Source organism: Maylandia zebra, linkage group LG5, assembly GCF_041146795.1.
Source record: "Maylandia zebra isolate NMK-2024a linkage group LG5, Mzebra_GT3a, whole genome shotgun sequence".
Classification (NCBI taxonomy): domain Eukaryota; kingdom Metazoa; phylum Chordata; class Actinopteri; order Cichliformes; family Cichlidae; genus Maylandia; species Maylandia zebra.
The window spans coordinates 27,336,589-27,363,974 of NC_135171.1; the positions used below are offsets into that span (position 1 = coordinate 27,336,589).

At 40.1% G+C, this 27,386-nt stretch overlaps 1 protein-coding gene across 2 annotated transcripts in view; it reads left to right on the top strand.

Moving 5' to 3' along the window:
* The window catches only part of ca16b (carbonic anhydrase XVI b), a 112,184-nt gene that overhangs the window by 31,772 nt on the left and 53,026 nt on the right, over window positions 1–27,386 (top strand). For both annotated transcript variants that reach the window (XM_004548741.6, XM_004548742.6), the window contains one exon: window positions 25,179–25,358. In XM_004548741.6, the coding sequence (XP_004548798.1) occupies window positions 25,179–25,358 (180 nt within the window). The remainder of the gene's footprint in view (window positions 1–25,178; window positions 25,359–27,386) is intronic.

The window sequence follows — 27,386 nt, forward strand, 5'->3', positions numbered from 1 at the left end:
TAGCCTGAAGCTAGAAGCAACTGCATAGATAGACTAGCACTGTGAGCGAGACACACGAGTACTGAACGTAACCTATAGAGGAGCATTGTGCCACCAGTGTGATTACTTTAGGAGCGAGGGCATTCCAAGAATGTGAAATGATGTTTCTCAGGCCAAAATAAAACATAGTGATGAAAAAATTTTTTTATTTTTGATGATCAGATCTTTTTTCTTTAAACTCGCCTGCGTTATCAATAGGACGAGTGACTTTTGCGCAGTTTTTGTTTTTCTCTAAAAAATCTGGCTACACGTGACAGTGATGTGAGTTGGCTTTTAATAATATTCATTATTGCTTCGTATTTTCCATAAGAGGGTGCTAACCCCTTACTTTGTACATATTAGTCTAGTGCATTGAGGAGTGAAGCACATGACACATCACCTTCCTGTGTGCTTGGATTATGAACCTCAGTAAAAGTAGCCTCGAAACCTGCACCCTGAAATTTGATTAAAAGTTATTTAAGGCATGCTGTGTGTGTGTGTGTGTGTGTGTGTGGGAGGGGGGGTGTTCGTGTAGTGTTCATGGAGGCATTTTTCATAAGAGGGATGATATCATACTCACTGTAAGACTCCCACAGGAACATAGCTATGCATCATTTTTCCCCTTTTTATATCTCTGCAGGTTTTCACATCATCTCTGTTAGTTTCTTTGGCTTCCTTCATCATAAGTTTTATGTTTTTGGCCAATATATGCAGTAGTTTGCTTTTGATTGGTCTCTTGTGGATTTATTGTTCTAGTTTAATTACAGCACAACAGTTGGAGTACCTTAACGTGCATTTGCAGAAGCATTACGCCTGATCCCCTGTAACAGTGTGTAGAATGAGAAACGGAAAAGAAAAACACAGTGAAGAAATACCAGCACTAGATGTTGGGGAAAATTATAGATCAGTGTCCCAAAGAAAATTGTCATCCCCCCCCCCCCCCCCCCCCCCCCCCCCCCCCGTTGTATTATGAGATTTTCTGTAGTCGCTGAATTATCTCGCATGTCATTTCAGACTGTTGAAGCAGTCGTTGTTTAATTTTATTTTTATTTTTAAACGGTCCTTCCATTGATCACTGTAGGAACTTATGATTTTGGTTTGGGGGAAAAATGACTCTGCAAAATTGGTGAAATTAAAAATGCTGTAAAGGGCACACGCTGAAACCATAATCCTTCAGATGATCTAGTAGTCCACCTCCGCAAATTAATAACATAGCTAAGGGCTCTGCATTTCAGTAATTTTTCACAGTAATAACTTACTAATAGCTCAGTGCTTCATATGAATAGAGCTCCTACTGTCTTTCATGCAGCGGTTATGGGTGTTTGGATGAAAGCCACCCCGACAAGCAGTTGTAGCAACTGGATGAGCCTGGGATTGTCTGATATGTGTGGATTATGTTTCCCCTCAGCCTAACTGTTTTATTCCACTTCACTGAGGTTGCCCATGATCATTAGCAATCTTTCCACTCATGTCTCACATAATGAAGTGAATGAAGTGTCATTTTCAATCAACTGCTATGTTGATCCAACTTAATTAGTACTTTAGAGGATACAGAACAAGATTAGGTAACTCACTGTTCTTGATTGCCAGGGCTGTTTATTTTGGTTTTGAATTAACCCTCTGCTCTGGCACTGCGAGCGATTTGAGTTTCTTAATTTTTTTTATTTTTTGGCTTCACCTCTTGAGATGTATTGCGTTATTCCCTCATAGCTAATAAGCAAAAAATTGTTGCCTAGCTTTTAAGATAAACTTGTCAATTGCAAATTACTCTGCCGCTGTATAATTGATCTTACTATAAATAAATCTTTATTAAGACACACATTTGTTTAAACAACACGCCGCAGGATTGATTTTTAGAGCCCAGTGATTGGGCTGGTTTCAAAAATGTGTCTATTCCTCTCCGGTTGCTTAGTTAGGTTAAATGTTAAACCCTGTGATTCATGTAACCTTAAATTGGCTCGGTGCTTTTGAAGGCAGTGCAGTTTTTCTCCTGCGTTTTGACACCCCCTTACAACTGCTGGAGGGAAAAGAGCAATGCCATGTTGTCATGGTGCCCAACAGAAGGAGCTCTGCCTCTTGGAGGTAATGAATCGAGAGGAGGATTGCTCCCAGTAGACTTCCGTGTATAAGAAGCACTTGAGTTTAAAGTAAAGGTCCCTCGCTATATGGATGTTCTATGAGTAGGCATAGAGGGTAATGTACGGGGCATAGCCTTCAGGACGTAATCTTCAGGAATGAAGATGACTTTTTCCCCCCTCCTGCTCTCTCTCATTCCCTGATGAAAGAAGCGGCTCACCATGCTCCAAGTGATGAAACAAGTTTTTCATGATAAATGGAGGTGATTTTCCCCTGATTGTTTTGAATCATGATGTAGAACGAATCATTTTGCTCTCCGAATTAACACAAAAAAATTTGTTTGATCCTTTTTCCCCCCCAAGGATGAAATATTTTGAATGTAAGCTAGAAATTACAGTTAGATTTAATTTCCAATGAAAGTAAAGTCGAATGATATTTTTAGATAGACGCGATGTCGTTTGAGTTTCCAATCAGAATGACTGATATTACAATCCAATATGTTTGTACTAACCATGCAAAAATGTGCATTAGTGAGTCATTACACTTTAAACAGATCTGTCACCTAACTGCTGCGCGCACTCACCCAGAGGCCGCTCACATATTCCAGACTGTTGAAGTGTCCGCACTGATTCTTCTTGCTTGCTAAACAAAGGAAAGAGTCACACGTCTATAACGCAGGCATTTTAAACGGGATGCCATCCTAACTCTTGCTCGGCTGAGTCGTGTATTTACTGATGCTGCTCGTGATGAATAGTTGGAAGAAGTTTAACTTTTTCCCAATGTGAACGAAGAACGCCGCAGCTGCTGCCTAATCAGCTCGCGACATGAGGGCATCCCGTGAGAGCGCGGTAGCTGCTTGTGCGTGAAGCGTGAAGGAGAAGTTGATCTTTTATGTTAGCAACCACCACGTTGCTTTCGAGCTAGCTTGATTTACCCTAGCTGCCGATCAAAGCTCTGTTAGCTTACAACAATAGCGCCAGGAAAGATTGCTCCCCCACCAAACGTCAGGCATGCCCACTGTCGAGCACTGAAGCTGAACATATGTGCGAATCCTCCCTAAGGGCCTGAGCATGCTCGATCAGCCCTGGTTGGTAGAGTGTGCGCAGACTAATAACTCAAAGAATTGTTATGGGGAAAGAAAAATATTAAATACAAATTAGATCCTGAAGCAATGAGTCAGAGGAGCTTTTATCAGAATTCCAGGATTTGAGGGAAATGCACGGACAGTGTGTGGCTGCATTGTTTTCTAGTTATACGTGCATACTGGTAGCTTCCTGACAAAGATTATTATCCAACGACAAGTGTTGATTGTCCAGAAAAGTAGGAATCAGTTTTCTCTGCTCTTCAGCGCCTCCTCCACTTTTCTCTTTGTTTCCACAGTAGCGACTGCGCTCCTTTACAGTATTCAGTTTGTGAAACGAAAGGTCCTCCTGAACTTTGTTGTGCTCATCCTGTGAGATTCCTTTACTGCCTACCCACAGAGCGACTTGATTAATTTCCTCCTCCTAGGAGTACAGAGAGAGATTCATCTGTCTTACACCCTGCATTTATAGTCGCAGGCATTCTACGTGATGATGGAAGCTTAACACAACATCATCTATATTCCTCCAGTCTTGCTGCTGTGTGTATCAACCTGTAGATGTACCTGCACTCATTTTGAGAGAAAATGAGAGGTGCAAGAACACTAATTATTAAAAATGAATTTTGCGAGGGGACCAAGCTGTCTCATTATTCATCTTGGTTATTGCTAGCAGTTTGGATCAGCCTTCCTGTGCCAGAATTGGTCTATTTGTCTCTGTCAAGGGTGGGCCCTTGACAGATGTGCCAATATGGCTGCCGAAGTTCTGTGCTGGGGGAGAGGCATCTTAATTCTCCATGATGTATCACACTGGCAGCAACCAATTTAGCAGAATTGAGCTCCAAATCATCTTACTTCCCACTGCCTCTGACAATCTGTTTCCTTTTTCTAGATGAGGTAAATATATTAAGAATTGAAATAAATTAGGGATTCCTGCACCCTGAGTTAATGCTGTATGAGTGAGGTTTTGCAGAACTTAATTGCTTGCGTTTATACACGGATATGTCCGGAGAACAGCGTCTTCGGCCGCCACCACCTTGACGCATAAAGCAAAAAGTCCAACATCTGCGATAAGCGCAGCCAAATTTCCTGGTTTCCTTGTTTAGAGCAGATTGATGCGTTGGACTGACATGTTTGTTGTGTAAACCTAATTAATTAAATTTCAGACGTCACATAGTGTTAGTGTGCCTCGTGGCACCATATTAGGCTTAGTGGGTGGCTCAGGTCCAACTTAATGGATGCGGACATGCTCGGCCTGCTGGGACTGCAATATTGAGGAAGTGTGAGATTGCCAGCCCACAGGTTTCCTCACTAATATGGTTATGCTGATGAGCTAGAATGAGCTAGATTGCGGTTCAGCAAATTTTTAAACTCATAATCATGATGACTTACTTTGTAATGAGCGCACATCCCCCTAGAGGTGAGGAGTTAACTATAGGGGGCAAGGCTATAATAGTGGCATAATGGCACAATTTTGGAAGACGTGTAATGCTTCCCTCGGATTCTAAAACAACGTTTGATTTATGATCATTTGTTCAAGTGCAGTGAGGTATGTTGGCATAAAATTCTACTTAGACCTTCAAACCAGTGAGTAACTGAATGGAAGTAGCTGATGAGGTCTAGCACTGCTTCCAGTTCGCTGACTTTCCCTGGCTTGTTAGATTGTTTATGCCGCGCTACTACCTCTACTTTACTGAGTTACACTGATTTCTGTCTAGAGTCTAAATTATAAGGACACTTGCTGTGTAAACATGTAGCCATTGTTGTCCCTGCTTAGCTTGCAGAACAACTCCAAGAGTAATAGCTGCTGAGGATGTGAGCTGAGCACAGAGGGCTGTAGCTCAGAGTGGTTCAGGCCTTTTTTTTTAATACTGTATTTTCTGAGCTAATTGTGCCTGTGGGATGTGCGATATCTTGTTTTGTCTTCTTTTTTTCTGTAATTAAAATGCATGTATGAGATTTTGGTGACTGGGTTAATGTCTGTAATTTTGCTTTATGAATTATAACTACTCTTGTATTGCTGATTCAAGAAAACTAAATATAGTCCCTGAGAAGTGCTGCGATGAAATTCCAACAATCGGTATCATTATCATTCTGCAAACACAAAGACATTTATTTTAATTTGGGGTGACCCAGCTTCATATTCTCACGGTAGCAAGTAGGAGAAAAAAGAAGATCACTCAGGCCTGTCATCCTTTGTCTTGCAGAGTCTCATGACTGATTTAAGCTGGAGCTCATATACCTGCGAGGGACAATAAATAATGTAGATGTATCATGAAATTATTGGAGTAGAAGCTGTTCTTTGCATTGCAAAATGTGTGGTAGTCTAAACCTTTTGTGCAGTACCCAAACATCCTCTCTGATTTCCGCTTATTTTCAGTAGGTTTAAAGCTGAAAGGTGAAAATGATACTCCCGCAGTAAGTAGGGTTTATAAAAGGACCTTTGTTTGAATTGAGGAAAAAAAATAATTCATATGTTGGAGGGGGAGCGAGTGGGCTAATGTCTACACTTTGCTGAGAATATAAATAAAGCCATTTATTTTCACACAATACATTTCAGGAAAAATTCCACTTTAAAACCAGACTGCAAAGGACCAGTTTATCAGTCATCCATGAGAACACGAGCATCTTTAGTGCTATCCATTAGCCACTTTGCTGACGTCACCAATCTTGTATTAATTTGAGTGAGTTGGGACTCACAACAAGATGGACTTCTTATTGATCGCTTAATGCATGTATCTGTGAGGTGTAGTGGAGACGGAATAACTCGAGTCTGTGACGGGGAATAGAGAACTTGTTTTTCCAAACTCTTATTTTGCCTACAGCAACTTTATTTTGAAATGAACGTAGCTGGTTTTCAGCAGCGTTCTCTTCTCCCCGGGAATCAATTTTCTGCCTCTTTATGTGAGTGCCCGCCTCGTTTCTGTTCTTAAATTCCCCTCCCCATCCATCGCTCCTAATGCTGACCACATCTCAGTTCCGAGCAGCACTTTGCTTGTGGGTGCCGTGGGGTAGTAAGGAGGGGGAGACGTGGACTGGATTACGGCTTGATTTAAAATGGCTGCTCGCTGTGCTCAAGCTTAACACTCTTCTTGGGATGTGGTCATGTGCAATCTTGGGAGTTTGTGGCCTAATTAGCGGTTTCGGGGTACCCAAGGCTAAAAAACTCCACTGTTGCTCTCTCATCTTCCCTCAGTTTTAATTTCTGCCACTTTTTTTCTCTCCCTCCATCTCTGCATCTACTGACTGACGCACTTGTAACTACACATGGACAGATTTTCTGCTCTGCTGAGCTTTAACTGAAAGGGCACTTGGAGAGAGCCTATCCTGTGCCAAGGCAAATGCCACATTTTGCAAATTTAAATAAAGTGGTCTGGATTCATACCAAAACTTAATGAGTTGCTTAAGCCATGCTCCACAACCCCACCAAGTTTCAGGAAATGTGGTGTGTTAGTTTTTATGAAGGCTTTCTGACACACGCTAAGACAGTAAAACGCTGAAAACCCACCTCTGCCTTATCTCTCGACCTGGCAAAGGAAAAATCCGGACAAAGAATGACTGGATCCGTGTGAATAAGCTGAGAAAATAACGGTTCGGCTCTGTGGAGGCTTCTCCGTGCAGCGTGGAGCAGATGAAAACGTGTGTTTAGTTCAGGTCAAACTTTACCGGAGCAAATCTAAAAGATCATTTGGCTAAAGGTGATGTTTACCTGTGCCAAGAAGGTCTTAGAGATGGCCCACCGGTGTCTGTTTTGCTCTGTTACCTAAATATCTCGCAATAATGGCTGAGTTCGCTCGGAGTTTGCTGGATGTATCTCTTTAGGGAGTTCATGAACCAAAGAGGAAGGCGCTTATTAAAAGTGGAGACTTTGGGTGATTGTCTGGGGAAGGTCACAAACTTTGGCTATAACCAGCCATTCTACTGCATTCATTACCCAGACACCGAAGTAGTAACAGCAGCCTCGGAAAATGTTTAGGAACTGTGGAGCGATTTAAGGCTTTTTCTTTTTTTCTTTTTTTTGGCCTTGCTTCTTTCTAAACTAGTACAAATAATTCTTGCCATTACTTAGAGTAACTGTCCTTTACTTTTCTCTTTCGTTTTGACCAGTGAATCTCCCGTGTTTTTGCACATTTATTATTTCTGTTAATACTGGTGGATTAACAGAAGAGGGCATAAGCCTGTAGGAGGTTGTTATACAAGGGTAAACAATGGATCTCAGTCCCAGGCAGCTTGGATACAAGTGATTCGCAGTGCTGATCTCTGCTGTGCGATTAAAGTCAAAATTCCTCACTGTCATTCATGCTTTTCTCTTTTTCTTCCACAATCTATATTGAAACTTTGACTAGTGTTAGAAACGAGTCTTGTTTTTTTCCCCGTACATTTTGCAACGACTCACACTGACTCTAACTGCCAGACATTTTCTGGTTTTCACACCGTAAAAATGGCACTGCATGACCAAAGGCTTAAAATAGGAGCTCTTACAAAATAATACAAGCTGGTGAAATATAATTCCAGATAACATGTCATCTGGAGTGGGGCACTGTGTGGGTGGAGATCTTTCACCTCCACCTGCAGACTGTGGCTAATGGTCTGCTTAGTCCTGACCTCATACTGTGGGGTCATCCCCGATGCACAGACAGGCAGGTAAGTGAGAGGTTTCTGCTTGTCTCACAACCTCTCTCCCCCTGAGAGGCGGCAGCCTCCTTATGCTTGTTCTGGTTTATCGCTGCACAGTGACCCACAGTCATCTCAGCCTCATACCATTTCATCCATGGACTTAGGACCCTGTGGCAGGCATCTACCAGCGCTCCCTCTGCAGTAAGAGTATGCAGGAATGATTATTTAGTGTTTGCTCTGAGGACCGTCACTAACATAAATGCATATAGCACAGATGGCGTGCCACATTAGCGTATCTATATACTTCAGCCTCAGTGCTTCATCTTCATCGCCATTTACTACTACTACTCCTGAAATGCTAATTATCCCTCAGTGTAATTTTGACTGTGATTTGAATACAATCACTCTCTCTTATATTAAAACGTCCATCACACGCAGCTGCAGGGCATTTATGAGTGCTGAGGTTAGCGTCTGCGTTTCCCAGAGTTGGCTGATATGGAACAGTTGCCCTTGGACAAAGCAGAGTAATGTAGCATCACTAATCAGTGTTTCACTTTGCAGCTCTACAGAGGAGATCTGCGTTCTGCTCAACAGAGTGCTCACCACCCTCTCCTGTTTACAATTAGCAGGAGGCTTCCTTACAGTGATGCAGTGTTGGATTGCTTTCAGTGTGCACTGATACACAGAGGGCAAAACCCAGAGAGAAAACACTTGGTCTTTGTGTGGAAAAAAACAACTTAAATGTGCAGGAAAAACAACCATAAAGTGAAGAGGAAAAGGCTTTTAATCATTCGGTTTATTTATTTTAGTTATGCGCTGCCCTACTCTCTCAAACCTACTCATTATCCAGGCAATCATAAGGCTTGTAATCCTTAGCTAAATGACGTAAATTAGCTGGAAGCGTGTTATAAGAAATCTACATAAAGTATGGTACTTCCAAATTCACAATTCGCACTAAATTTATAATAAAAAAGCTAAACTCATTTAAATTGCATAGCTAGATGTATAAATACCTTGGGGCTAGAAATGCTGTCAACCTTTCCAGCACAGTTCTTTACAATACGGCATTTAAGCAACTTTTTTTTTTTTTTTTTGCGCCCAGATTATGTTGCTGGTCAGTTTTTAACACCTACGTTAAATTATACACATGAACCTTTGTAAAGCTTGTCATAATGTTAACAATATTTTTTTCCCCCCATTTATCTCCTGTTTTGATGAGGTGAATGCACAAGAATAATGAGCATGTCTCTTCTTGGATATATGCTCTTTTAAAAAATGCTTTATTTTACATCGGCACACAGGAGGTTTAATTCTATGTGTATTTCACAATAAAGCATCTATCTGGACTTGATGTTACATGTTACACTCATAAGTTTTTTGGTACAATGACTTTTTTATTTGTTTTTTTTATACAACAAATATTTAAACCACAAAGCAAAAAATTGTAACTGAATTAACTTCAGTAGCCAATGTCAACAAAGCATGAGTTTCTGTCACGTCCTTGCATTTAACAATATATTGTCTTTATTACAACACAATATAGATGAATTCAAATTGCAATTTACAGTCAATAAATGACATAAAATGGACACTAATGCGTAAAATTGTAACAGCTTCCCACTAGCATGTTGTTACGAAGCACAGAGGTGAGCTAATTCTTGTGCACTGAGCTGCTTTGGAAATAAACGGGCAGACATTTCACCGATCTCCTCGCTAGTCGTGTTAGTTGTGTAACGCTCACTTTATTCAAGAGTAGGGAAATGTAACCCAGAGTGAGTTTAATCGGCCTCGAGTGTGTAAATATGGACTGATTATTTTGGGAATTTTTCATGCTGGGGTTAAAGGTTAAGTTAAGTGTGCGGTGTAAATGCTAAGTTTGCAATGATTCATTGTCTTGCATCATCTTTTACTCACACCACACGCTGTAGCACAGCACATCTGAAATGTGTTTGAAGGTACTGTTCTCAGTATCTCTGTGGCATGCCAACAAGCTTGAGTAATGCTTTTGTAATTAATTTAAAAAAAAAAAAAAGAGTCTATAGTTGCTTATGTGCTGACCATCCACAGATTCTTTTCAGAGTGACCAAAGCATTTGTTGGCTTGCTGGCTTTTGGCCAAATTAAAGGGGAAACTGTTAGAGCTTTTGAATTGTAAGGGAAGCTCTTCCTCGCGGGACAGAATGTATTTCTGTCCCTCTCATTCTTTACACAAGGTCCTGGAGATTATTTTTACAGACTAGGGGATGTTGTACTTATGCAGTGGCCAACACCCAAGAACAGGAAGCCACAGTTTCTATGAAAGCCCACGAGATGGAAGCAGATAGCGCCAAGGGAAAACAATATTTTGGCTGGAGCTCATTCTGGTGGCCAATTAGACCCCAATGCCTGTATGATTTAGCACTTCCTCTACCTGCTTTTATGTGTTTGGGGCTGCTGTGTGGAACACAATGACCTCTGATTAAAGATTGAGCTCAGGCTCTGAGACGGCTGTGGCGCCATTCTTATCAGATGCCTTCTTCTCAGAACTCAGCAAGACCACCTGAAATCAATGCATGTATAGTCTCACACTGACGCAGTGAGACAATGAGCATATTTAGATTTTGATTTGAATATTGTCAGTTTTGTAGAAAGCAATTCATGGCGATGGGAATGTTTCTCGGGCTCGTACCCTCGTTAACAGGCCTATTTTTTTTTTTTAAAAAACCACATTATACTACAGAGAGAATATTTTTATACCTTTTTTTAAATTTTCTTTTCAATGTCATGCACCAGGTGAGATTGGTGTAATTGTAATTTTGTTGTGCTGCCATAATGACAGAGGTCTTGGATCTTGAATCGACTTTTGGGCTTCATGTAGGCGTCTAATGGACAATCTCGTTTCAATGCTTCGTGTTTATGTGGGGTTTTAAAAGTTATTGCTTTCTATTATTAGTTCTAAAAGGCAGATGACACTCTAAACTCTGATCTAAATTACCTGAAAATGTATAATATAGTTAATAATTTGAAGCCTAATATCGCTGAACGATTCCGTAGATAAACATTAGCGGCCCTTTGTCTTTCAAAGCACTTAGTGGGGCACATTGTTTTATGGGCAGAGACGAATGCATTGTTTGTCTTTTCCTCCACCCTCTACTGCAGACGCGGGCTGGAGGCGAAGCTGAGATCTTGAATGTTTGGGTGGAGTGAGGGGTATGAGGTCACGCTGCTAATTGCATAATGAGACGTGTCTGGGTTAAGATAATGCTTCAAAGAAACTGTTATGTAACCTAAAAGCAGCACGGACTTAAATTTAGATGAAAACGTGCAGTTTTCCTTTACGGCCGAGTTTACAGATCTCTTAATTTTATTACTTCTGGAAAAACAGTGTCATTTTCTCAGCCATTAAGCCAATCAAATAAAATCTCCCGCTACTGCTCCTCCTCCTAACCTGTCTGCTCCGCAAACAGGCGAAGTCTCCAGATTTTAGTCACACAACACATGTTTTACTGCAAACACAAAGTGGCTCGCTTCAAGGTAAATGAGATTCCAGTGTCTAGTAGTGGTTGGGCCCTCAGTGTTACCTGTCAATTAGTGTCAGTTCCTTTAACATGTCACAGGATGCTAATGGCTCTTTACAAGAAAGCGGAATAAAAAGTACTCATCTGGCTAGGTTGTGTATAGACTTTTCCTGGGTTTTAATTCTCTTTTTGTAATGATCGGATCAATGTGAAATCATGTACGACACGAGTATTTTGTTCTTTATCGCAGAAAGGGGGTGGTGGAAATTTTTTTGCCAGCTTAGTGACTTTCTTGAAAGGTCTATTGACTTACAAGACTCTCTCTCTCTTTTTTCCTGCCTACTCTTGTGAAGCTGTGGCTTTCTAGACTGTGACTAAAGGGACAGTAGCAGTAAATTCAGTAGACCAATTAAGGGCCAGTCAGTAACATTAATGTGCATTACTTCCAGTCACTGATCTTCAGTGTATGAGGAACCTTCTTATTTGGCTTGATTCTAAATGATTTAATTTGGCAAGTTACTTTTATAAGAGTGAGTTTATTCCAGTGTCAGCGCTGCCCTCAGAATCGCCGCTCTCCAACAGTAACTTTCCCATGGAAAAGGCAGATTGGCCGGACTTATGAACGGGCTTTCAAAGAGCCCATTCCTATCATAGTTCCATATTATGGGTTCATCACTTTCTAGCTTGTGATTATTACTTCCCTGGGGATAATGCGTTTGACCTGCACTTCTCTCTCTGGAACATTTGGTTTCAGTCCCGCTAATTGGACGCAGGGAAGCCCCCCGCAGGAGAAAAGCTTTTTCTTGACACAGGTTAACTTCATTGCGTTTTTGTTTTTTTGTTTTTTTTTCCTTTTCTTGTGATGACCATACTGCTTGATCCTTTTCGGATGAGCCAGCAAGCTTGTTCACATTTTAGAAAAGCTGACTGTTCTGAAGAAGGCAAAGCTTTTAAGAAGTCAAGCTAAACCCAAAGCACTCTGTATCTAATTCAGTGGCAGAAAACTTGTTTGTGCTTGAGGACTGTACAAGAAATTAATTTGGCCTACAACCTCCATGGCAGATGGATAGCAGCAGAGGAAAGCCTTCGGTAGAGTCTGTTAGAGGCATAGTGGTGACTTTGGCTGTAGTTGTCGAGGATGATATATGAATGCTGATCTTCCAGACTTGGCAAGCAGCTACCATGTCGTACCAACCCAAGAAGCAGTCAGAGGAAAGCGTGTGATTGAAACTGAAAGGACAATCTCTTAATGAAACCTATGTCTTATCATGTCAGTCATCGCTAAATTCTAAAGCAACTGGCCTCCTGTTATTTTAAAAATGGGTCAGTATATGACCTGCAGCATAGATAAAAGGCAACTTCAAAATGAATCTTAAGCACTTGTATATGATGGCTAAGTTGGCCATGGATTAATGACCCGCTGGATCTAATGTTTCATTGGATGTTTTTTTTTTTCTTGCTAAAATTCCAAATGATGGCAAAACAATTACTGGCTACAGGATCATATGTAGCCCAAGTCCATTTGCTGTTCTGCTACAATAACCAGGAAATAGTTCTTTTTGTAATGCGATGCACAAATGTCTGCATCACATTACAAATCACATTACCACCACCCAATGAAAGGTTTATGCCACAGCTGTACTAGTAATGAGCAAAATCATTGTTTATGGTTTGGTACGGGTTAGACAATGAGTGTGTGAGCTTATCCATGAATTTTCCAATTTACTGTTTTCCAAAAAGCAGCAAAAAAGTAAACCACATTAGTTTTAATTGTCAAATGTTATGCTTGATTCATCTCTTACTTTCCAGAAAAGTCCAGTCTGGTGGCTTAAATTTTGTTATTAAAAATATGAATTGAGTTTAGTGAATTGTGTAATTTTAAGTTTATAAAAAAAAAAAAAAAAAGTTTTTCACAAATTGAAAAAAATGTTTTCATGACCCAGCGGGCTGATATTTTGTTTAACACGGTATTTTTCAATTTCAAGTGCTAACTTTTGTAATGTGTCCAAGCATGTCTTGATGCATGCTCAATCATCAAAGTAAGGAAATTCCAAAAAGTTGATATTGTTCATTTTGTAGCGTTTTCAGTAGGAAATGCATTTTGTCAAACACCCAAGTTAACTCTTCAGTCTCAGCTGACTTGATTACAAATTTTTCTAGCTTTGGTCTTAAGGCAGGGTTGGTAGGCAGCTCAAAACGCCACGTTCAGAATGTGTCTCGTATGACGTTTCATCTTCCCTCACTCATGTTCCAATTAGTGAAGCAGTGCAGTCCATAACAGATTACAGGATGACCCCACCCTAAGCACTGACTAAGTGTGTCTGCTCTTGGAACGGTCTTCAATGTACGTATTTTACTTTCAAGGGTCAGTACTGCAGGCAGAAATGTGTGTGTGGGTGTGTCATGTGTTCCCAAGTTTAACCCATTGTGGGCAGTTTGTATGTGGAGGAAGTGGAAAAGCAGGCTCTGTTATCATAACCTGGAACACCACTGAGCCATTGGTTCAGGTATGTGGATGACACCACAGAGCAGACACGATTCCCACAAAGAGCAGGGCGATATGACCAAAAATATTTATCACAATATACATTTGAAAATTTGCGATAACGATATAACTGACGATATAATTGACACTAGACAAAATGCTTTACAACTCCACAACTTTGTTAGTGCTGTTTTTTATGTGCATTAAAGTTATATAAAAATGTAACAGTGCAAATACAAAAGGCATTTCCAGTGGAAATTGGCCGACATAAAAAAAGAGGTTATACACACACAATACGGTAATATTATGAAGCACAGTACGTATCACTCCGCGAGCCTCCTGCCTACGATAGCCGTAATGCTCATGTGCGTATGAAAACAAAGGCACTGCGCATGCACGTTTTACCCAGATTCTATCGCGATATTTCATTTTCTTGTCATTGCCCAACATTATACAGGTATTACTGTGAATGGTATGATATGGTCCAGCCCTATTCCCACAGACACAGCAGTCAGGGAACAGAGTAACATCATATCAAAAAATGCCCTGAATAAATGTGGTTATCCCAGTTGGACATTTGTCAAAGCTGGAAAGGCATCTAAAGAATGCTCCAGGCAATCCAGCAGAGAAGGACAACCGCTGCCTAAGCGAAAACCTTTAGTGTGATCCCTTATGTGTGGGAGTATCGGAACAACTGAGACGCTTTTTCTAAAAACACCACATCTCTGTGGCTTTCAAACCCCAAAACATGCTACACCAAAAATTGGTGCACTCCAAGGATCGGGTCTCCCGACACAAACCGAGTAATACAGTGTACGCGGTTAAGTGCCAGGAGGATTGCCGTGAATTATACATCGGGGAAACCAAACAACCTCTGGCTAAGAGGATGGTGGAGCACAGAAGAGCTACCTTATCAGTCCAGGACTCCGCAGTCTTATTACACCTAATGTCCAGTGGCCACTCTTTCAGTATTGAGGATGTAGATATCCTGGATAGGGAGGATCACTGGTTTGAGCAGGGAGTCAAGGAAGCCATTAACTGAGGAGGGGGCCTAAGGGTACATCTTTTACCATCTTACAATGCTGTGATTGCAACTATTTCCTAACATTCTGTGAATGGCACTCTGGGCCATTGATCAGTGGTCATGACAATTTGCATATTAATGATCATAAAATTGAATTCAGCTCATTGTTAGTCAGTGGTGCTAGTTTTTGGTCGTTATATTAAAGTACTGTTTATAAGGTTGGAGAAACCTGCAGTCACCTGAAACTGAGTAAGTCATTTGAATGAGTGATGAAATATTTCTCTCACAGAGGGGAAAAAAATGTTTACTGTGTCTGTTAGTTGAATATTTTCAAATGCTTTCTAGGGGGTAGCAGCACAATTTAACTTTGTCTTATCTGCTAAAATGCATTTCTACAGTTAATTAGATCATTTTAAGACTGTAAGTTGTTACTTTTACAGTGTTATTGTTAAAATGTAAATCTATTTAACATGGAAACCAAGTATAGAGTTGAATGAATTATTTATGTGGGCACATACACAATTGAATTTGGTTTATTTCATAATAAAGCTTCTATTACAAGTAAATGTTACATTTCACATTACTTTTATACATTTTAAAACACTGCATATATTGAACTTACAGAAATCTAATAGCTGTGAACGTATCATGAGAAGGAACCAAACCTGGTATGATTTAATCTGTAATAAAAAATGTAATTGCTTGCTTGCTTAATTTACTTTTATTTGCTTTTTGATTACTTTTTTCTTCCTTTTGACAAGCTTGAAAAAAAAATCCTCCTCTGTAGCGTCTGAAGAATCTTAACATTTGAACATTTAAAATTCAGATTAAAATAACGCAGCCCTGTGATGTTCAATTACCAGTTGCAAATGTTGTTGTTGCACTAATCTGTTATAAAACGACTCAACTTTTATATTAGTTTTTTACATGGAGATCTTCAGAGTCTGCATGTACCAACATGTACAACTATCACCTGCATTAAATACGGTGCATGTAAATAGGGCTGTTCGATATAACGATATATATTGGATGACGATATAAAAACGTCTATCGTTTCATTTTACGCTATCGTTTGTTTCGTGGTGTCGTAAAATAAACTGTTTACGGCATCGTTTTGATGGTCACTGTATTAATTTCTTAAAGTTCTCTCTTTCTCTTATATTAAATATAACCACACTAGGGACGGACAAGCGCCTGTTTATATGGGTTGTCGTTAGTAACAATGACGGTAAAACCATCGCGTGGCTCCGCTGTCCGCTTGTTTGTTTTCCACATAAACCTTTCACAATAAAACTCAAGATCCTATTGAGACTTTTCAAAATAAACTGAATCACGTGAAAGAGTATGCAGTTTATGGATGAGATGGAGAAAAAAAAAAAAGAGCCGTCAGGTGATAAAAAATAAACCTTAAACTTTGAAAGAAAATGACGACCGTTACAACTTATGTCTAAAAATGTCTCGTTTCATGCATCGGTTAATACACTCGAATCCAGGTAAAGGACGCCCAGCTGGAAAAACTTCACTCAAGTCGAGCTGCCCGAGATTCACAGAATTGACAGAAAATGTTACATTTTTGTGATTTATATCGTTGTCAGGACGATAAATGTCTTATATCGCGATATGAGATTTTTGTCATATCGCACAGCCCTACATATAAACGCAAAATAAAAATCTGGTGATCATTTGTGAAAATGTAAACTAAAGTTTAAAGATGCATGCTTTGTTGGTGATTCTTTTTTTCCCCTTCTTCCTGGAGGCCCAATTGTTGCCATATTGTATTAGCTTTCTGAGGCTTTAATTCTCCTAGTTGAGCCAGTGCCACTACAGTACTGTGAACAGAGACATTTTTGGTGTACTTGCTTTCCTCTACCTCTTTGTTCATCACAGAATTGACAAGGTCAAGCAAATGCACATTTAATTTGGTGAAGTGTAACTGAAGACTCACTCATGCTTCACCCTCTACGTACCCCCACAGTGACCCCCAGACGCCTTTTTTTTTTTTTTTTTTTTTTTTTTCATTCTCGCCAACTGCACTGATATACAAGTACTAGATCTCACTAAGAAGTGGATATTGGTTGAGAACGCTGAGAAAAATGTTTTAAAAGTGGGTAGGCCGACTGCAATTATTTTCTTGTTTTGCAATTCCTGGGTTGACTGTTCTTATTCACGTATTTCTTCACTTTTCTTTGAAGCATCCCGACGTCCACTGAGGGCATTATGGTTTGTACCTTCATGGTTCACTGATAATTGAGTCGTCTTATGCAGATTAGCCAGTAAAGGAGTCTGAAAAGAAACTCCTTTTGAGAGTACAGGAAATAGAAATCTTAATTGTTGCAACTAATGATTCACTTTCATAAACACCTTTCCAGTTACCTGAAAGTTTCCATTATATGTCTGGGTAAGACATCTGTGGACGTATTGAAACTTCTAAGAGTACCAGTTTTTATTCATTACATTTCTCTTGTTGAACACCAGCAAAAAGGACTCTGTCTCCGCTTGAAATGTTGTTTCACTGTGGTGTAACATTGGTAGTTTTGGCAGCATGACCCCATTTAGACTGGAACAGTCAGTCACCAAAATTGGCTGCCCCAGTTTTGCCAGAATGAGTTTCCTCACTTTGATTGTAGTTGCATGCTGTCTGATACAGTTTCAAATGTATTCAGACTCATTTGCAATCAGAGCTTTATGGTAGATCTTCCCCTCTGTTCTTTCTTTCAAAGAAGCCTCTTGTGTTTTACAATGATACCTAAATCCCACATTGCATAGAAAATAAAGGTGTTAGGCCGAGCCCCACTGTAGCAAATCCAAGAAATGACAATGAACTGCAGACCGTTCCTGGCAGCTTATAGTTGGTGCAGTGGGAGTTTGTATCTTAATTGCTAAACACTCACAATCAGCATCATTCAGTAAACTGAATTGTTTTTTTTTTTTTTGTTTTTTTTTTTTTTTGCCCCCCACCCTTCCCTCAGTTGTTTCAGCTTTTGCTCTGAACTCGCTCTCTCTTTCCTTCATCACATCACATCCCAGCCATTAGGTCACAGAGCTGCCAGGAAGCATGTAAGGAGATCTGCCTGACACAGGGAAAGTGGAACAAAGGGATAAAGTCTGTCGGTTTGTTTTATGCAAAGGAGCTCCGGCTTAGCAGTTTACTGAAGATAGGACTGTAAAATGCACGTAGTGTGACAGACTAGTGCTTTTTACTTGCCGTGCCTAAAAGTTCATTTTTAATATAGAAACTAGGGCTGAACGATTATGGAAAATAATCTAATTGCGATTTTTTTGCCCCAATATTGCGATTGCGATGCGATATGCGATTATTTTTTAAGGTATTTGTCTTCTGTATTATTAAACAAAGACAAGCAATACATCATATAGTATGGCCAATACTATATTACATTAATTTTAAACTGTTCTTTCCTGGAAGACAGACCTCTGTTATGATGACATGAGGTGATGCATGAATTGATGACTGACATTTTTATTTAACTTCTTCAATCACAACAGTATATTTGAACATACACAATAGTTTATTTTTAGCTTACAAACATCTGAGCATAAAGTGCTGACAAGGAACCCTGGTGTAAACATTAAAATGAAAGTCAGTACAATGTGCAGATTGCAGAAATATACATAAAAAAAATCAGTGGCTTTACCACACTCAGTTTTTCGACATCTGTGAACTACTAGACAGTCATTCAATTAAAAAATAATATTAAATAAATAAAACTAATAAATAAAAAATACACACATCTTACTGATCTCTGCAGTCAGTAACATTACACATAAAGTGCAAACATAATAGCAATTGTATAAACACACACACAAACACGCCTTTAAAATTTAAAGGCGTGAAATTGGACGGTCTAGTTCTGATTAGCGTCACCGCTGTCTCGGTGGAGTTTAATAAACTCGGCCGTCTGCTTCTTGCTATCTAAAATATAACCAGACACTGGTGTAAATTCTCGACTGTCTCATACTTCTGTTTAATGAGTTTTCTGTTTGACGTTTAGTCAGCTGTGTGAAAACCAAGGAGGAACCCACCCGGGGGATTAATAAAGTTTTATTTTATCTAATCTAATAACTTTAATCTCAGCCAAACCGATTTACTCACGAACAAACAAAACACTGAAAAAAGCCCAACAATAACATTTTTAGGTTGTCTAAGTGACATATATTACGTTTAACCCGAGCAGCGAAACTCCGCGGTGATCTGAAAATGATGTGCCGGGAGTTGTGCCGTTCTCGGCCGCATCAGTAACCCTCGAGCTCCCGGCTAGCTGTCGAGCTGGTGGGTAGCAGACGCCTCTGAAAACGTCGAAGCACTTTTGCAAATATGGGATATCTTGATAAACCGAGCAGATATTTGATGTTTACACAACTACTTTCTCGCCTGAAAATATGTTAAAAGTTTATTTTGTGACCCAGAAAGATTAGTATGAGTAATTTTAAAACTTAGTAGCGGCCGCCATTGCTGGAAACTGGAGTTTGGCTGGGCCGCGCTATGAATTCTGGGATATGGTAGTAATTTGGACAGCCTTCGGCGCGTCGCTGTGACGTAATCGGTCTACAAATGCGGCCTCAGGAGGATGCAGCCCATGAATTGTATAATATAATCGCAGTATAATCGCAGCCTTTGCGGTTAGAAAATTGCACTTGATCATGTCGCGATATTATCGCAAATGCGATATATCGTTCAGCCCTAATAGAAACCCTTAAACGCTCTACATCCTCAGCGAGGGCCCCATCCAGGCTTCAAAAGCTATGTATAATTAGATTAACCTCACTGTGAATCAGTATCTTAATTTGAAGGTTAAAAAAAACAAACATGTGTATATATACATGAGCTGTGCTGATGACACCATTCTGTAAATGGCAATATTGAGCAAGTCCATTGGCTGGTCCATAACCTTTTAGTTATTTGGTAATGATATACTTTATGTTTTAGCTTCAGTTAGTTTAATATGTTGCCAAAATAATCTAGTTTAACGTGTACACCATGTGCACGATTTTACTGTGTTGGGTCTAATCTCACACAGTACGATATTGCATTAAACAACGTTAATGTTACCACGCCATTATTTTGTGAGGACACAAGAAAAAAAAGAAATCATCCTTGGCAGCCGTTGTCTGATTAGCGACTCAGTCTGTTCCTTTGGCTTGTCTGAACATCATACAAGCCGTGAGCTCATCGCTTGTCTAACCTGGACATTTGATACTCCTGAGTGCTGCAGCATGTGCGGCTCCACCCTCTGGAGTGTTATCAGCATATTGAAACTGACAGCAGGAGCGTTGTTCGAAATGTTATCCGATGCGCCTGCATTCACTGAACAGATTAGGCAGCACACACATAGGATGATCTTCTTTTGCGCTTCTCCATCTATACAACCGCTGTGACCCTCCTTACTGCTGACACTGTGCCTTCTATCTTCTGGCCATGTTTTGTTGTCAGTGGTACTCATGCATATGGACTGATCGGCGTAGATTTTTGCAAGTGCTAGTGTGCCAATTCTGGGAGGTCTGCCAGCCGGCATACAGCATGCGTGCTTTCACTGCAGGGGACAAAACGGAAATGACAAGGCAATCGCCATTCTGTCAGCATTGCCATGGTAGCACAGGCACGGCTGTTTATCCCAAGGTTAATGGGATGACGCCTGGAACTGAAAGTGCCAGATTGAGAGAAACATGTGCCTGTTTTACTTAAAAACAAGTAGATAGCAGAGAGCAGAGTCACATCACACAGAGCTAAGCCCGGAACAGCTCGGATTAACAAAAATGAGCGAAGAATGTTATAGGCCTCACCCATCTTAATTCTAGCGAAGATTGTAAGTAGCCCGATGAAGGCTTGATTACATAAAATCCATATTTAGAGGTGATGTTTTAGCAGTAAGCCTGCATTTTAACCCATCAGAAAAAAATGTCGGCATATAGACATTTTAGCATTAAACCTGCAGGAGTAAAAATAGTTTTACCTTGGTGAGGCTTTTTCAGCATGTTTCAAGCTGATTGCTGTTCGGCTATTTATTCTTTCTTGTCAGAGGTTTTGTTTGCTGCTGTGTGCATTGAATTTTCTGAACCAAGATTACACCTTATAATAACCTATAATCATTAGTTAATTGTTAAGCAGTTATTGCATACAATATGCCCCCTAAGAATGCAGTGTGTTGCAAGTCCCTCAAAGACACCAAACTGCATAAATGAGCCACTTGTCACTCATCACCATCCCTTTTCTTGCAAAGAATTAGAAATAGCTGACTAAATAAAACATTTTTTTTGATGATTTAGCTGCTACTTTCTTTCTTTCTTTCTTTCTTTCTTTCTTTCTTTCTTTCTTTCTTTTTTTTTAACCATATGATCACATTTGTGAGCTTTTGTTTTGATACCACTGGGTATTTATTAATTTAGTATCAGCGCAGCATCTGAGCAGCGTCTAGCTTATTCTGTAGAACTGAAGAACTTGATATTTCTAACTTGCAACTGGTCTCGAAAAGTCACACAACCATGCTTCTAATCACGCCTGCAGTTACCAGCTGAACTGCCATTTAGTTTCATTCTTTCCCCCTTCTTGAATCCCACGGCGAACTGTAAATGTGAGCGGTGATTCATAGCTGTTGAACCATGCTGTGATTTTCCGTTTAAACTGGAGATATTCCTGAGATAGGAGCTTTTACATAAACGCAAGTCATTTATTTTTGTTTGTCAAATATATGCTCATAAAATCCAGCATACTCATTGAACTACCTGACGGCACAAAAGATTTTCAGTAGAATAAATGTGACATGTAGCATATTGCAGGAGCTCTTCTCACAGAGCCACGTACTCAGTGTAGTTGAAAATATCTATAGTGTGTAATGTTTCAGATAAATCATTTCACCGCATTTTGGAACCAGTACCTTTTTTTTAATTTCTTCACCTCAGCCTTATAGAGAGGCAAGGCTGCAATGAGAAAGGCTTAACCGCTAGGATTATAGTCATTCTGATGGATGGTGATGAGACAGATTAATCGACTGCTGTGTAACCCGCACTTATCTGATTTTAGCACTGCTCCTCCCTTTCTCTTCTTGAAAGGCTGAATTATTTCTCTTGCAGTAAATGGGATGTAATGTTTGTTTCACTGGAAAATTAGCAAAAGATTACACAGTTTTACACTTCAAATGAAAGAAACCTGTGAAACAACAGTCAATCCAATGTGCTAGTTTAATAACATTTACACCTGAACTTTATGACTGAATATCATATTGCTTACCAACAATAATTCAAAGTTGTTTTTATATTCCGTGACTTACTCATTTTGAAATATGTTATCAAGGTCTGTGAAGCCTTGTGGATCTCAGTAACATCTGAAATTTGTTGTCGTTTGAAACAATTCACTAAAGGGGGAGAACGGGAAAGCAAGAGAATGAGGATTGAAATTGCCCACTGCAGAACCAGAGCAGTTTTTAGGATGATGGATTTTTTATTTAATTTTTTTTTATCTGTAGCTTTGCTAGCCCCCATAGCTCGCTTTTATCAGTTAGGGAAATGGTAAGCATTCAGAGCAGTTGGAGACATTTCAGACCGCTGTGCCAAAGAAAACATACATTTTCTGCAAACACAAATGAGACTGAAGCAAGTCGTAGCAAACTGTACGACTACCTCAAATGTGTACTTGTGTAATTGTGTGTGTAATGTGTAATTTTATCAGCAACATTGGTAACCAAACAAATTTTCAATCTGAAAACCATTTATAATTACACCTCTGCAGACAACCACAGTTGATTTTAAAATCAAACAGCCAAGATGTGATTGAACTGTAGATTTTCAGCTTTAACTTAAGAGGTTTAAACAAAATATTGCTGTAACTATTTAGAAATTGCATGGTACAATTTTCATACATTTCCATTTCCGGCAGCTTAAATGGACAAAATTACACCGTTTAAATGTAGGAATTGTTTTTAATACTTGGATGAAAATTCTTAGCATTCAGTGACTGTCAGTGAACCTCCTTGAGATGCTCTGTTAGGCTTTCACTGCAGTCACCTTCAGTTGATGGTTGTTTGAACATCTCTCTGCCTTCAACTTGTCTTCACTAACTGAAAAGCGAGCTCTGTTGGGTTGACATCACGTGACTGACTTGGCTGCTGAAGAATATCATGACTTTTTTTATGCACCGAGAAGCTCTTGGGTTGGTTTTGCAGTGTCCTTTGGGTCTTATCCATTTACCCCATGAAGCTCTGTCCAGTCAGTTTTTGTAGCTTTTGGATGAATCTGAGCAGAGAGCATAGCCCTGTACACTTCAGAATTCATCCTTCTACTTCTGTTAACAGACTGGTTTTGTTGGCAGTCATGCATGCCAGTGCCATAACATTGCCTCCAATATGATTGACAGATTGATGTGTTATGCTTTCAATCATGAGCTGTTCTTTTGCTTCTTTTCTCTTCCTATCATTCTGACAGAAGCTACAAGTTGTCTAAGTCTAATCTGTCCTTCCTGTTCTTGAGTGTAACCAGTGGTTTGCACCTTCTTGGAAGTGATTGTTAGAATTTTGAACGAGATTACCTACTTGAAAGGTTGTCTTGATTTAGATTGAGTTAGATGGATTTTCTTTAACCAGTGAAATAATTTCTTGATTCTAAGCATTAGGGTTTTTTTTGGTTTTTTGGTTTTTTTTTTATTTATTTTTTTTAAATGAAGCAATATGAGAATCCAACTGCTTAGTGATCCCGAGGATGTTTTTGCTGTGGTTGCTGTATAAAATCACTTTGAATTGCTAGATATTTGGTGGTTTGCCTTAGTAACAAGCAGCTTTTTACGTTATAGGAAGCAGTTGTTTCATTGTTGTTGGGGAATTTAATAGATTACAGAACTTTCATTTAAAAATTAGCTTTTTAAAAAGATTGGTCTCGATACACTTTCCATTTGGATAGCAAGGTAGTAACTACCTTAAAATACAAGTTAAACATGATAAGGGAAAAATGTACATTTTTATATAAAGGCTTAACAAACTTCTGTGCACGTAACATTGTATTGCATCATGGTCGACATTTGCTCCCATTTTATGCAAATCCTTTCGGGATTTATGTTTGGCAAGCAGCTTTCACTTGCTTCATAGTATTACTGGTTTTTCATAATGGAGTCCTCTTTCATTTTATGAAATATTAGGCTTGATATTGGTACAAATATATTGGTGAGTCTACAATCATGACTGATAAATATAATCCCGCTCTATAGATGTACTCATTAGTTAGAAATGTAGCTCCAATCCATTTAAATATTTCACTATTATTCAGACCTTATTATTCTATACTCTTGTAGGTGGTCTTGTGAATTTGGTGGACAAATCAAAGATATTTCCTTGATTTTAGTGCACTTTTAAGAACCTGGCCCTTTTTATTTGAGCGATTAATAAAGCAACTTCTCTTTCTGGATCTGCAGACACTCCAAGTGCATATTTGTCCTCTGGTCAATATGTTAAAACACTGATTATTTCCAAATAATCTTAAATGTCACACTATCATTTTAAGAGACTTGAGCGCAGCCAATGAGGCTGTGCTCAAGGTATTTCAATGCAGCAAGCCCTAAAGCCACCCTTGATTCGGCGTCTTCTCATGAAGGGGAGCTCTTATATCTTTTTCATAAGCCTGTAGCAAAGTTGCCCTATGTCTGTGGGGAATGGGATCATGAATATTGTGTTAACCCAGAAAAGTTAAAATCCATGCATGCTTCCTTGTTCCCTTGATCCCCTCAGCTTTTGTTGTTGCATTGGCCAATTGTACCCGAGAAGAGATCAAGGGGACCCCTGTCGGTTGTGGATTATTCCTTTGTAGCGCCGCCACTGTAGGGGATAGAGGATTAGAAAAGTGCAGACAGTGGATGATGATGTTACAGGAAGTTCGTTTTCAGCACACACAGCAGATTAATGGTTAATCTGAAGTATTTTCTGTTGAATATGTTTAAATATTTGTTGTAGGTCCCCCCCCCCCCCCCCCCCCCTATTTTCTTCTATATTTTGCTTTGTTTTAAGGATGGAAGGAGAGATGGGTGCCCATCAATTCTGTGCCCACTGTAGGCTCAATTTCAATTAGTGCAGCACGATGGGATTATGCTTCCTATGGATATGTATATCATATACATAGACAATTAAGACTGGAATTGCCTTTACCCAGATGATGAATTTTCATAATGTTTACATGTTTTCCCTGCAGTGGGAGGGTGGGGTGCGAACAGATTTAGAAGGCACTGCAGCTCAGTGAATATAGCACAGAACTCTTATTGCTGCTGTTCCAGTAATATTGTCAGGGTTTCTATGTGTGTGTCAGAGCCAGTATGCTTAGACAGATGTGATTTCTAGGGGCTAGTGTGCATTGTGCATAATCATCATACATCTTGTGTCTTTTATTTCTGCAGGAAGCCATGGACCTCGAGGCTGGGCAGCCTTATACCCAGAATGTGCCGGAAACAACCAATCACCTGTGGACATTGCAGATGAACAAGCTCAGATTTCTCAGGAGTACCTGAAGCTGGAGCTTGACAAGTTCAACACAGAGTCCTCCAACCAGACCACGATGAAGAACACTGGAAAGACAGGTTTGCAGTAGAGAATTTGTTTATCCCTCATTCGAAAAGCAGTGCAGCAGCAATACCAATCATCTTTAATTTCCACGACTGCTATTTTGAGACATGACATGTGATGGTTACACAGTCAGGGGAAAAAACGATTTGAACCCCAGCTGATTTTGTAAGTTTGCCCACTAACAAAGAAATGATCAGTCTATGATTTCAGATGTGGGTTTATTTAAACAATAACCATAAAATCCAGAAAAATGCATTTCAGAAAGGTTATAAATTAATTTGCATTTGCATGAATGAAATAAGTATTTGCAAAACATGCTTTAGTACTTGGTGGAAAAACAATTGTTGGTAATCATAGAGGTCAGACCAGTCTTATAGTTGGTCACAAGTCTTGCACACATCTCAGGGGGGATTTTGTCCCACTCCTCTTTGCAGATCCTCTCCAGGTCATTAATGTTTTGTGGCGTGTTTGACAACTCGAACCGTCAGCCCCCTCCACAGATTTTTGATGGGGCAATCGTGGCTCAAGAGTTGGCAGTTTGTCTTGTAATCGGAAGGTTGCCGGTTCGAGCCCCAGCTCCGACAGTCTTGGTTGTTGTGGCAAGACACTTCACCCGTTGCCTACTGGTGGTGGTCAGAGGGCCCGGTGGCGCCAGTGTCCGGCAGCCTCGCCTCTGTCATTGCGCCCCAGGGTGGCGGTGGCTACAATGTAGCTTGCCATCACCAGTGTGTGAATGTGTCTGTGAATGGGTGGATGACTGAATGTAGTGTAAAGCGCTTTGTGGTCCATGGGGACTAAGTAAAGCGCTGTACAAATACAGGCCATTTACCTTTTACCATATTAAGGTCTGGGGACTGACTTGGCCACTACAAGACCTTAATATGCTTCTTCTTGAGCCAATCTTTTGTTGCCTTGGCCATGTGTCACTGTCATGGTGGAATACTGACCCACGACCCATTTACAATGCCTTGGCTGAGGGAAGGAGGTTCTCACTCAAGAGCTGACATGGCCCCATCCATTCTCTCTTTGATGTGGTGCAGTTGTCCTGTCCCCTTGGCAGAAAAACACCCCCAAAGCACAATGTTTCCACCTCCGTGTTCGACGGTGGGTACTGTGTTCTTGGAGTCATATGCAGCTTTCTTCCTCCTCCAAACACAGCAAGTTGAGTTGAGGCCAAAATAGCTCGATTTTGGTCTCATCTGACCACAACAATTTCACCCAGTCCTCCTCTCAATCATCAAGATGTTCAGTGGAAAACTTCAAACAGGCTTGTACACGTGCTTTTGTTGAGCAGGGGGACTGTGCAGGGGGACTGTGCGGTTCAGTCCTTCTCGGTGTAGTGTGTTGGTGACTATGGTCCCAGCAGCCTTGAGATCATTGACAAGCTCCTCCCAAGTAGTTCTGGCCTGGTTCCTCACCGTTCTCATTATCATTGAAACGTGTGAGATCTTGCATGGAGCTCCAGACTGAGGGAGATCGGCAATTATTTTATGGTTCTTCCATCTGCGAATAATCACGCCATCTGTTTTCACCTTCTCACCCAGCTGCTTTGTGATGGTCTTGTAGCCCATTCCAGCCTTGCGTTGGTTCACAATCTTGTCCCTGACATGCTTGGAATGCTCTCTGGCCTTGGCCATGGTGCAGAGTTTGGAATCTAGATAGAATGATTGCTTCTATGGACTGCTGTCTTTTATACAGGTAACGAGTTGCGAAGGTTCCCAATGTCAGCTCGTTACCTGTACAAAATACACCTGGGAGCCATAAATCTTGCTGATTGATCAAATACTTATTTTGTTCAACTTTTTGAAATGCATTTTTCTGGATTTTTTTTTTGGGGGGGGGGGGTGGTATTGTTCCTGTTGCTCACTGTTCAAATAAACCTTCCATTGAAATTCTAGACTGACCTACAAAATCAGCTGGAGTTGAAATAATTGAATCCCTAACTATATACAGTGGCTTGCAGATTTTGGTACCCTTGGTTAAAATTTCTCTTCCCGTGAATACACAAAGTGAGTAATAGATGACCTGATTTTCAAACCAGA